Source organism: Macaca thibetana, chromosome 17 (genome assembly GCF_024542745.1).
Source record: "Macaca thibetana thibetana isolate TM-01 chromosome 17, ASM2454274v1, whole genome shotgun sequence".
In the NCBI taxonomy this organism is placed as follows: domain Eukaryota; kingdom Metazoa; phylum Chordata; class Mammalia; order Primates; family Cercopithecidae; genus Macaca; species Macaca thibetana.
In genome coordinates, this window is record NC_065594.1 from 57,222,279 (window position 1) to 57,234,927 (window position 12,649).

A 12,649-nucleotide genomic window follows, 5' to 3' on the forward strand; every position below is an offset into this window, starting at 1 on the left:
ATACACACGGAACATGTCTTAAATGGCTTAATACCTCTCATGCCTAGCCAATTACCTAGCATATGGTAGGCATACATTAAATATTTGTTGAATTATTCACTAAGTTGTTTGCTAAAAACCACTGCATCTCAGAAACACATTTTCTAGACAAGAGGTAAATCAGCTGAAGGTAAGTCAATTGTAGTTCTGATTAACATTTACAAGTTTTCTGGAAACAACAGCTATAGCTGAGAAGTCAAATGACTAGGAGGACTATCTTTAGAGAAGTTATATAAAATCCTAACAGACTTGATTATAACTAATATTACAGAAGAACTTGCATAGCGAGTTTCAATTGATTAAACACATTAAGTGATGAAACTTTTACATTTGATATAGTTTCTTTTCCTGGAATGGACTAGAAAATAAAAACATGCTGTCCAAGGTTTGTATCTGCTTATGTACTTACAGGAAAGAGAAATCTGAAGTCAAAGATTTCCAAAGTACAAAATGTGGTGCTCTATTCTCAAGCCAATGGAAGACTACTATATTCTGCTATTCTTTCAGATTGCTTACTCTGCTACCAACCATGATTTTTCATAACTCCAAGAGGATTCTTCACAGATGACATTTTTGGCTAAGGTTCATTTATTATAGTGACAAAGGAATTACTGAACCTTGCCAGAAACAGTAAGTCTACCTAATGAACAGGTTCTTGATCTCTCTGGTAAGTTTAAGGTGTAATAATAAGTGAATGGCAATAGGCAACTCGGGTAGGCTGCCTAGAAACAGAGCCAGCCAGTTTTAGTGAGACTGGCCCATAAAACTTTAGTCACAATGATCATGATAGAGAACTCTTCATCTGTCTGGGTTAAACACTGTGGAAGTCTCACTAATTATCTACATCTTGGTTCATTGTAGACTTTTTATTTAACAAATGGGAAAACATTCATTTTCAGAATAGGAATATATATTCAATATACAACAAAAATCAACCTCACGTTCTGCAACTATTAAAGAAGTTTTAATATTTAGCTATGGATTATTGCACACAGTTACCAGACAAGTTTTTAAATAAGTTTTTTTCTGCTGTTTGGCTAAGTATAAAATAATTTACCAAAAGTTTGAACTTTGAAAGTAGACTTTAAAACAGAAGTCTTATAGTCAGTGAAAACATATATTTCTCCCTCCTTCAGTATCAGGAAGGAAGCATAAGCAGAAAAAATATAGTCCTGTCAATATAGTATTATTTCATTTGTGTATAAAAAACATATTTTAATGTGTACCTAGAAAAAATGACAAAAGAAATAAAAATATTTATATAGGGGTATATTTTGGTTAACAGGACTTCAAATATTACTTCTGATTTTTCATTCTTCTTTAGAAAAATGTTCTGATTTTTCAAATTATCTACAATAAATACGTACAATTAGCAAAATAAATAAACGTGACACTTAAGAAAAATAATAATTACAACAATAAAAGAACACAAGAAGCTTCAATACTTTCGATAACGAACTATAACTAATTACCCAACACACGGTTTCACACTTCTCTTCAGAAAAGTCTTTTGTAAATTTACTGAATTTTATCTTTACTGCTGCTCTCAAATAATTAAATTTTGAAGGTTATTTATTATATTTGAAAGATAAACATAAAGCCGAAATAATTACCTGATATAGCCAGTCTAATATGCTAGGAAAGTAAGATAAAAATATATTTGGCCAAAGAAAAATGATATAAAATGATATATAATTTCAAGGTTTTCTTTTGCCCATCTCAAACCATGTATTTCCAAATGTGACTTTATTATTTCATGAATAAGTGTGATCATAAAAGTTTAGTTACATCACATTTGGATTTAATAATTAACTCTTTACCCTTAAAAATCGTATCTTGTTCAGTTAAAAGTCCTAAAATCACTTCCAATACTTATATATTTGAAAAAGGTCAAAAGGAAATCAAAATTATATTTACATATTACCACAGAGTGAAGTATACTGCCTTGTAAAATTGTTTGTATAAAGCAAATATTTAGTACAGTGATAATATCTACAAGTAATAAAAAATTTAAAACTCTAGAGACAGAGGAAAAGGGAGGGGGAAGAGGCAGCAGCAGAGGGAGAGGACGAGAAGGCTAAGGCAGAGAATTCTGAATGTGGGGCCGGGTGCGGTGGCTCACGCCTGTAATCCCAGTAGTTTGAGAGGCCAAGGTGGGTGAATCACCTGAGGTCAGGGGTTGCAAATCAGCCTGACCAACATGGAGAAACCCCTTATCTACGAAAAATACAAAAGTAGCCAGGCATGGTGGCGCATGCCTGTAATCCCAGCTACTTGGGAAGCTGAGGCAGGAGAATCACTTGAACCCAGGAGGTGGAGGCTGCAGTGAGCCAAGATCGTGCCATTGCACTTCAGCCTGGGCAAGCAGAGTGAAACTCCATCTCAGGGAAAAAAAAAAAAAAAAGTATGAGTGTGAAGTTTCTGAGTTCCTTGTCTAAAAAACACACTTATCTATGACTACTACCATCTTCCCTTCTCTTCACACTCAGAGGAAGAGAACTTTTCAAAACTTTTCAACTTTTCAAAGCTATTTTTTCAATGTTCTTGATCCCACTCCCTCCCATCTCTCATAGAAATTTGTTTCAACTTGTGCCTACATAGTGATAACTCCCAAATCTATATTTCTAGCTGGCAATTATTTTTCGAACTTCAGCCCTACATAGCACACACTGGACCCCTGACATTTAATTCAAAATCAGCATGTGCAGAACTAAACTTGATCATCATTTCAGCCAAGCACTGTTCCTCATCCAGTTTTCCCTCTTTCAGTCAACAGCCTCAACACACAGAACCTTAAAGAATAACTTTATATTTTGCCTTCTTTTTCAGCCTTTAGAGCCAATTTATTACTAATTCCTGTCAATTCTGCTTAACATTTCTTAGATTCAAAACAGTCACTACCATAATTCCAACCCTCATTAACACTCTCTAGACAACTGCAATAATTGCCTAAATGGTTCCTCTGTCTCCAGTCTCATGCACCACTCTTTAGTTATGGATATGCTTTACTAACAGGAGTAAACTTACAAAGTTACTCCAGTCTTAGTAAGGCATATCCATAACTAAAGGGTAGTGAGTCCGATGCAATCACGCAAGTCTGATGATATTCTTTTGCTTAAAATCTTCAATATTTACTAATCACGAGATAACATCTGAAATACATGGCACATAAGGCCCTTCATGATTTAGCTTCCTGCTGTCTCTCTTGCTCTATCTCAGCCAGTGTTGAGTCCTTTCTCTAACGTGTTCCACTATATCTAGCACTCCCTATCAATCCTTAAGGCACTAGAGAATATTTATTGACCTGGTTCTTATCCCTACAAGACAATGCTTTCTTGAGGGCAGGAATTATGTTTCATCCTTTTGTTCTCAGGACCTAATACAATGCTGGCTACAAATTCAAAAAATATATACTGAATTAAGAAAGAAATGATCCTATGTAAGTCTAAATCTTTTAATAATGTGGCATGACTGGCTTCAAATGGGTTCAGACGGGAAATATGAATTCTAAGTGTTTGTTACTATTTAAAAATTATGCACTGGGCATGGTGACTCATGCCTGTAATCCCAGTACTTTGGGAGGCTGAGGCGGTCAGATTGCTTGAGCTCAAGAGTTCGAGACCAGCCTAGGCCATGTGGCAAAACCCCACCTCTACTAAAAATACAAAAAGTAGCCTGGGGTGGTGGCAAATGCCTGCAGTCCCAGCTACATGGGAGGGTAAGGTGGGATGATCGCTTGAGTCCAGGACGCAGAAGTTACAGTGAGCTGAGATCATGCCACTGCACTCCAGCCCTGATGATAGAGCCTGACTCTGTCTCAAAATGAAAATAAAAACAAAAATAAAAATAATAAAAATTATGTAGGTGTAAAATCTGTAAAGTTTTAGAGGATGTAGAGTTTACTGACAGTTTGAGCTGGGTAAAAAACTTAATGTTCCAGAAGCATTCAGGGAATAGAAAGCTCCTTTAAATATATCAATGATTACTGATCCGCAAAACACAAAAACAAACGCAAAAAGCAAAAAAAGGGTGACAATATCTATATAACAGTCAAACTCAATTTATTAATAACTAAATTTTAAAACTCAAGCATGGGAAAAATAAAACTGTATTACAACAACACTTCAACAACAGATTAAAAACTGTCTTAATCATGTTAAGAAAAAAAAAAGAGTAGGAGAGACAGAAACCTCATGTGAGAAGGAATGGGACAGCCACATGCTTAGGAGCAACAGAGGAACAAAGAAAGGAAGCAAACTAGGATACTAGACAGCAGCATTTGAGGCTGAGACACAGAGATGATCAAAAGGAAAACAAAAATACCAACATTTCCCACTTGCCTTCAAATCCCATCACCTCAAACCTTACGAGACTAATTTTGTCCTCAGTGTCAATCCTTCATGTCATGGAAATGACTGTCAAAAAATATCACCTGAAAGTTTCACTCCCCACCCATAGCATCTGCTTGCCTCTGCATGAAGGCATCTCATCACTTCTTCCTTTCTCTTCATCTCTCATTCATCAGGTGATTGCACTGATTCTCTAGAAGTTTCATTTGCTTGCGTAATTTTTTTAATAAACTGACGAGTTCCTCTCAAATTCATTTGCACCTACACATTTTCTTGTTTGCACCTAACCTGACACTTATAACTATATATATCATTTACTGAGCACTTCTTTTTGCCAGGTACTGTTCTCTCATGCACTCAACATCCATTAATTCATTTAAATTGTCACTACAACCCTATGAGGTAGATGCAACCCCCAATTTATAGATGACAAAACTGAGGCATGGATGTGTCAAATAACTTCCAGTGTCACATAGCTAGTAATTTTAATGGTGTTTGAACCCCAGCAGTTTGGCTCCATAACCCATGTTAACCCTGTTTGCAGACAGGTCAGTACTTGGTGGAAAATTCAGTATTAATCACTTGGGCTATCTGATCTTCTTTAATTTTCTTTGAAAGATCCCCCTTTGACTCTGTTAATTATGCTGCAAAAGGTTATCTTAAGAATGCCTGATATTTTATTTAATACTCACCAATCCTGATGTTTTAAAACAGCCTAAGAATCCATTGTTCTTGTTTATGCAATTTAATTTGAACTACAGTTTACTATTCAAAACCTGCATACCTACGTAAACAATTTATCCAGGCTTTTGTTTTCTCTCACAATACTGAACTTAAGTAGCACAATTACTATAATACAGTGTGACTCACACATACACAGAATTGGTATTCTAACTAAAAAGTAAATTATACAAGTCCTTCAGCCTTACGTCCTAACTCAACTATGTTTTTTTATCTCAATCTCTCCTAGTTAAGCATAAGAAATTAAAATTAGAGACCATAATTTCTACCTAGAGGGGCTCCCATAGTGAAGATAAACATGTTTGTTTTAGGTTAAAGAAAGAAGCTTTTGGCCGGGTGTGTCGGCTCACACCTGTAATCCCAGCACTTTGGGAGGCCGAGGTGGGTGGATTACCTGAGGTCCAGAGTTCGAGACCAGCCTGACCAACATGGAGAAACCCCATCTCTACTAAAAATACAAAATTAGCCAGGCGTGGTGGCACATGCCTGTAATCCCAGCTACTCAGGAGGCTGAGGCAGTAGAATTGCTGGAACTCAGGAGGCAGAGGTTCAGTGAGCCAAGATCATGCCATTGCACTCCAGCCTGGACAGCAAAAGCACAACTCCATCAAAGAAAGAAAGAAAAGGAAGGAAAGGGAGGGAAGGGAGGGAAGGGAGGGAAGGGAGGGAAGGGAGGGAAGGGAGGGAAGGGAGGGAAGGAAGGGAAGGAAGGGAAGGAAGGGAAGGAAGGGAAGGAAGGGAAGGAAGGGAGGAAGGGAGGAAGGGAGGAAGGAAGGAAGGAAGGAAGGAAGGAAGGAAGGAAGGAAGGAAGGAAGGAAGGAAGGAAGGAAGGAAGGAAGGAAGGGGCTATTAGAGTAGCAATTAGGATGTTGCAGACAAAGGAAATAAGAAAAAGAAAAGGGTCTCAACTCTAAAACAGGAGGCAAAAAGGACATGTGAAGATGGCTGATCAAGAAGCTGAGTAAGTTGACAAAACCTTTATTACTCTATGAAATATGAAGCAAGCCATGTGCCAAGAATAAGGTGAGAAGAACCTGACAATATGATTAAGGATGGTGGTATACTTAGGAACAGCCACCATAAAATGTGCAAAAGAACTCAGACCAGGTTCCATTTATGCTGCTATTTCCAAGTCATAAAAAATATTTACACAATCCCTTGTGGAAATGTGTAAGTTTTCAAGGCATAATTTTAAGGTTATCAGTTTAGTAAAAAGGCAATAGTACATAAATCACTTATAATTATAAAATCATTTTGAGTATCTCTGTTTAGAAAAAAAGCAACATGCATAAGTCATATAAAGGCACCATTTAAAAATGTCTATATTTTCACCTATTCTTTTGTTATAAATATTAACTATACCTACTATATAGAAAAAAATATATTAAATACATAAAATAACCTTCCAGTCTTAAATATACCAATGCTTAAACAGAACAGAGTACAAAAAGAAACACAGGTTTCTTTTTTTTTTTTTTTTTTTTTTTTTGAGACAGTCTCACTTTGTCACCCAGGTTGGAGTGCAATGGCATGATCTCAGCTCACTGCAACCTCCGCCTCCCGGGTTCAAGTAATTTTCCTGCCTCAGCCTCTGAGTAGCTGGGATTACAGGCGCCCGCCACAACACCAGGCTAATTTTTGTATTTTTAGTAGAGACAGGGTTTCACCATGTTGGCCATGCTGTTCTCAAACTCCTGACCTCAGGTGACCCACCCACCTCGGCCTCCCAAAGTGCTGGTATTACAGGTGTGAGCCACTGCGTCCGGCCTACAATACGTGTTTCTATTGTAGAAATACCAACTAGCTTATATGCTCCTGGTAAATAAGGGAGTAATATCAGAATAATGCAAAAGTTAAGTTGGTTCATATATGATTTTTTTTTTTCCCCTAATCAAGGGAAGCCACAATATCAAGAGTACCATTATAAGCTTAGGCAGAAAGGAAAAGGCTCTCAGCCTAGCTACCACACAGCTGAGAGGCTTTGTAGTTCTATTTCAAGAGAAATAAAACTGCATACCTGCATCCCAGGCGAGGAGCACCTCCCCGCTTTCCAGGGCTCTTGGCTTTTTCTTGTGTCCACCTTACTCTCAGCCCACTGGCTCAGAGCTCTACTTCCATCTGCCATGGTTCCATGCCTCTATACCAGCATTTTGTACATTTTTTTGTACATTTTTTAATTGCCCCTGTAACAGACTCCAATCCACTCATCTCCTTTCCTGCGCTTTCCAGTGAATTATCAATTATTGACTTTGTTAGCACCTTAGATATAAAGTTGCAGAGTTTTCCTTTTCTGCTCCAAATCTATTTTTGCCCATAAGCCATGTTATCTTTAGCATGTAATTTTACATAAAGCAAGGTATTTTAACAATGCATATATATGCATTACAGCCAGAACACCTGCAGGTTGTACATCTAAATATTAATAGAACTCAGTGGCTTACCTTTGGAAGCTTGATAGGGGGCTCTTTGGATTCCTCTTCTTCATCACTATCTGATTCTCCACTCTGCACAGAGTTCTTAGATGCAGCTGCCAACGATATTTCCTTTTTCTGCCATTCCAGAACGCAATGGCGTACATTACAGTAAATATTGAAAGCAGAAGGATTGCTATGTAGTTTGATATCTGGTATGATTACTGTATTCTCCAAGTTTTCAGACTGAAATACAAAACAGAGTATTTCCATTTCACACTCTTTTCTATCATCAAGTCCCATTTTAAATAAAAGTAAAGATTAGACAGGCTAACTGACTTGCAGAAGACACCTTATATGACACAGCAGAGACAGTCTAAGTCTATGGACCCAAGTTCTAGTCCCCTTTTCTATACCTCACTATTTTTTGAGTAATGCAGCAATAACCAACCAATCTGACAAGCACTTGAAAGGGATGGGCAAAAAACCTAGAAATATTCTCTTATCGTCATGACAAGAATAGACTCAACAAAGCTTAACTGCTAGAGTTCTGGATCAAAGAAGTTCATTTGGTGCCTTCCTAAGAGACACCAGATATACTGTAGAGTCTCAGTGACCTACTACAAACATTAGATTGCATTTTGAATACTTTTATAAGTACATATAGAAGTTTACACAGAAATGAGGGTCTCCTCCCAAAAAACTTAATTTTCATCAACCGATTTCATTCTCATTCAAATAACAGTAATGCCAAGTAAACTGTAGATGCTTCCCTAAGCTCTCTCTCATCTATCAGTATTGATAAAGGCTAAAAATCATGTGCTTGGTAATTTGTTAAGACTAAACAGTTTCTCTTTTATGCCCAATATTTTATTCATCAGACAGCAACTACAATTTCAAGATCAACATTTACATTATAAATATAAAAAGCTGTTTTAAGATATTTTAGAAATTCAAGTTCCAATAATTAAAGTATGTCTAGGAAGTATCTAAGATAAACAAAATGATACCACAAGTACCAAAAAAACTTGGTCCCAAAAATTCAACTCTTCTTCCATAAAGAATTGGAAAAAAACAAAACAAAATACTCTTGTTAAATAAGAAATATATCAAAGTTAAACTGGCATGGCATATAACTTATGAGTATATGCATAAGAGATATTACAAACATCTCTTATCCAAATATCCAGAGATATTACAAATATTAGCTATTCAAATCCAACAATATATAAAAAAGTAATATATTATGACCAACTGAGGTTCAATCCAGGGACAATGTTGGTGCAACACTGGAAAAGTAATCACTGTCACTACAGAGAAAAAATATATTATACTGCAAACAAACACAGAAAAATCATTTGACAAAAAATCCAGTATTGATTCATGACAAAAAAAAAAATGTATAAGTTAGGAATAGAAGGAAATTTTCTCAACTTGATAAAGGGTACCTACAAAATAACCACAGCTAAAGTGGTAACAGACTGAATGCTTTCCCTCTAAGATTGTGATCCAGGCAAATAGGTCTACTCTCAGCAACTCATCAACATTGTACTGGATATCCTACCTAGTACAAGGAAAATATCCTATGTAGCCAAGGGAAAAAGGCAAGAAGAAGTATTTTCTAAAAAAGAAATGTTTTTACTTGTAAAAAAAAACATGTAAAGAATCTTAAGGAATCTGCAAAAAAGCTACCAGAAATAGTATGCAGATTTAACAAAATCAGGATATAAGATTACTATATAAAAAGAGTAGTATATCCACATACTAGGAATGAACAAATGAAAAATGTAATTTCAAAAATAATAGCATTGAAGTCACAGACTGGGAGAAAATATCTGCAAACCACATATCCAACAAAGGATGAGTATTCAGAATATATAAATATATAAAGAATTCTCAAAAGTCAACAGTAAAACAAACAAGGAATCTAATTAGAAAATGTGCAAAAGATAGGAACACATCAATATAGAAGATATACAAAGGGCAAATAAGCACATGAAAAGAATTTCAACATCATTAGTTACCAGAAAATGCAAATTAAAATGAGATACAGTACACACCTATCAGAATGGCTAAAATAAATAGCGACAACACCAAATGCTGATGGGGATGAGGAGAAACTTATACGTTGTTGATGGTCATGTAAAATGGTATAGCCACCCTGGAAGAAAGTACAGCAATTTCCTACAAAACTAAATATGTGCTTACCATATAATCCAGCAATTATGCTCTTGGACATTTACACCAGAGAAATAAAAACTTATGTTCACACAAAAACCAGTATATGAATGTTCGTAACAGCTTTCTTTTTCTTTTAAAATAGTCAAAAGCTAGAAACGACGGAGATATCCTTTAATGGGTAAATGGTTAAACAAACTATGGTACATCCATACCATGAAATGCTTACTCAGCAAGGAACAAACAATATACAACAACGTGTGTGAATCTCAAAGACATTTTGCCGAGTGGGGAAAAAAAGCGCCAATCGTTAAATGATTACATACTACACAATTCCACTGGATAAGATTCTTAAAATGGTAAAATTATAAATGCTAAACAGATCAGTGGTTGCCAGAAGCTAAGAAGAGGATGAGGAAGGAAGATACTATAAAGGTTATAAAGGATATCACAGAGAATTCTTGTGATGGAACTGCTGTACATCCAGACTGTGGTAAGAGTCACATGGACCTACACACGTGATAAAATTACACAGACTTACGTGCACACGAACACATACACACCACATTCATACTGAAATCATCTCAAAGCAAAATACATTTTCAAAAATAACTGCATTTACAATAACATCAAAAATATAAAATAATTGTAAATAAAAGTAATAAAATAAGTGTAAGCCCTACACACTGAAAACAAAAAAGTGTTGCTGAGTGAAATTTAAAGACTTAAATAAATGGAGATATATACCATGTTCATGGATTGGAAAATTCAACATCATTAAAATGGCAATTCTTCCCCCAAACACAAGCCACAGAATAGGAGAAATGTATTTGGAATGCAGACATCTGACAAAAGACTTGTATTTAGAATATATGAGAAACTCTGGCAATTCAGTAATAAGAAGACAATTACAAAAATAAGGAGGCAAGATCTGAACAGACATTTCACATCAAAAAAATAAGAATGGCAAAAGGTACATGAAAAGATTTCACATTATTAGCCATTAGAGAAAAGCAAGCTAAAATCACAATGGGAAACCCCTACTCAGTAGACTGACTAAAATTTAAAAAGCTAATACCATGTGTTTCAAAGATGTGAAGCAACTAGATTGGTCATATACTACTGGTGGGACTACAGATTGGAACAACCACTTTGGAAAAGAGTTTTCTAGTTTCTTAAAAAGCTAAACGTACATTTACTGTGCCAACGCTGAGGAAAAAGTTAATGCCACAGGCATGATGGCTTACTGCTTATATTTCCCCAAGGAAACCATGATTGACCCTTGGCCAACCTTCGGGAATGTGGATGTTTAGAGTTTTCTTTGTGGTAGTGATTGATGATTTTGTTATGAACACATGGAGCAATGGACCATGTATCCTGGCCTATCAGACTGCTCTGCATGTACAAACATCAAGCTTTACGATGTGTACCTGAGTTTCACTTATGGTGGCTGACTAACAAGATATGTCTATGTGACCAAACCCACAAAAAGTCTTGAATTATAAAATTCACCTGAGCAAAAACAATACACACATTTCTCTGCAGTTCACTGTCAGAGAGAAAACATGTCTTGTGTGCTCAGTAAACAAAGAACTAGGAAGCCTATGCCATAACTCCCTATACATCACAAACACATATCTTTTTCTTGCTGCTTGCTCTGCATCCCTTGTTGTAATAAATCTTAGCCATGAGTATAAACTGCTTATGAGACTTATGAGTCCTTCTGGCAAATCAAAGGAAAAACCACTTAACCATTCCACTCCCTAGTATGCACCCAAGAAAAATGAACACACACACACACACACACACGTGCATATATAGGTATATAAAATCAGCAAAAAAATGGAATGAATTACTGATATACAACAACATAAACACAAATTATGCTGAGGGAAAGACACCAGATTTTTAAAAAAAAGAGTACTCACAATATGATCACATTTATACGAAGTTCTAGAAAATGAAAACTAATCTACAGTGACAGAAAATATATCTGTGGTTGTCTAGAGCCAGGGTTATAGGGAGGGATAGAATCAGCAGAGGATAAGAAAACCGGTCAGGCGCGGTGGCTCATGCCTGTAACCCCAACACTTTGGGAGGCCAACGCGGGTGGATCACCTGAGGTCAGGAGTTTGAGACCAGCCTGGCCAACATGGTGAAATCTTGTCTCTACTGAAAATACAAAAATTAGCTGGACATGGTGGCTGGTGCCTATAATCCCAGCTACTCAGGAGGCTGAGGTGGGGAAATTGCTTGAACCCAGGAGGTAGAAGCTGCAGTGAGCTAAGATCACACACCACTGCACTCCAGCCTGGAAAACAGAGTGAGACTCCATCTCAAAAAATAAAAAGAAAATCCCTGGAGATGATGGAAGTGTTCTGAACTTTGACTGCAGTAGTGCTTCTATGCATGAATGTTAACTTCCAAAACTCACTGAACTGCAAACTTCAAATCTCTCTGTCAGGCTCAGCTACTGAGAAGCCTGATCTAAGACAGACACATTTGGGATCAGGAAGTTGAGGAAGTTTTCTGACTAATGAATTTGATTTCTCCTGTAAGAAAGTGAAGTCATATGCTGGAGGGCAGAATTTATCAGAGGTTTGAGGAGCATGGCAAAGGTGTGAAATAATCACAGAAGAAAAGAGAACTATTTGACCAGAAAAAATAATAAGATAGTCTGGCTATGGTATACTTGAGATTGATGATCATGAATGTGTATTGTTATCAATTAACTCTTGTATAACTCTCTTTGGCAGCACATGAAACTCACCTTAAGGGAGGGACAAAATAACTGGATTCATACAAGATTGAGTTTTGTCAGATTAATGCAAAAACATACAAGTGAGATATGGTAGGTAAATAATAGCCTCCAAAAACATCTACACCCTAATTCCCCAAAACCTAAGTGAATGTTACCTTACATGGCAAAAG

General features: G+C 36.4%; 1 protein-coding gene across 19 annotated transcripts in view; it reads right to left on the minus strand.

The window, feature by feature from the left end:
• Positions 1-12,649, minus strand: part of MYCBP2 (MYC binding protein 2) — a 1,055,480-nt gene that overhangs the window by 240,421 nt on the left and 802,410 nt on the right. For all 19 annotated transcript variants that reach the window (XM_050766397.1, XM_050766404.1, XM_050766398.1 and 16 more), the window contains one exon: positions 7,571-7,786. In XM_050766397.1, the coding sequence (XP_050622354.1) occupies positions 7,571-7,786 (216 nt within the window). The remainder of the gene's footprint in view (positions 1-7,570; positions 7,787-12,649) is intronic.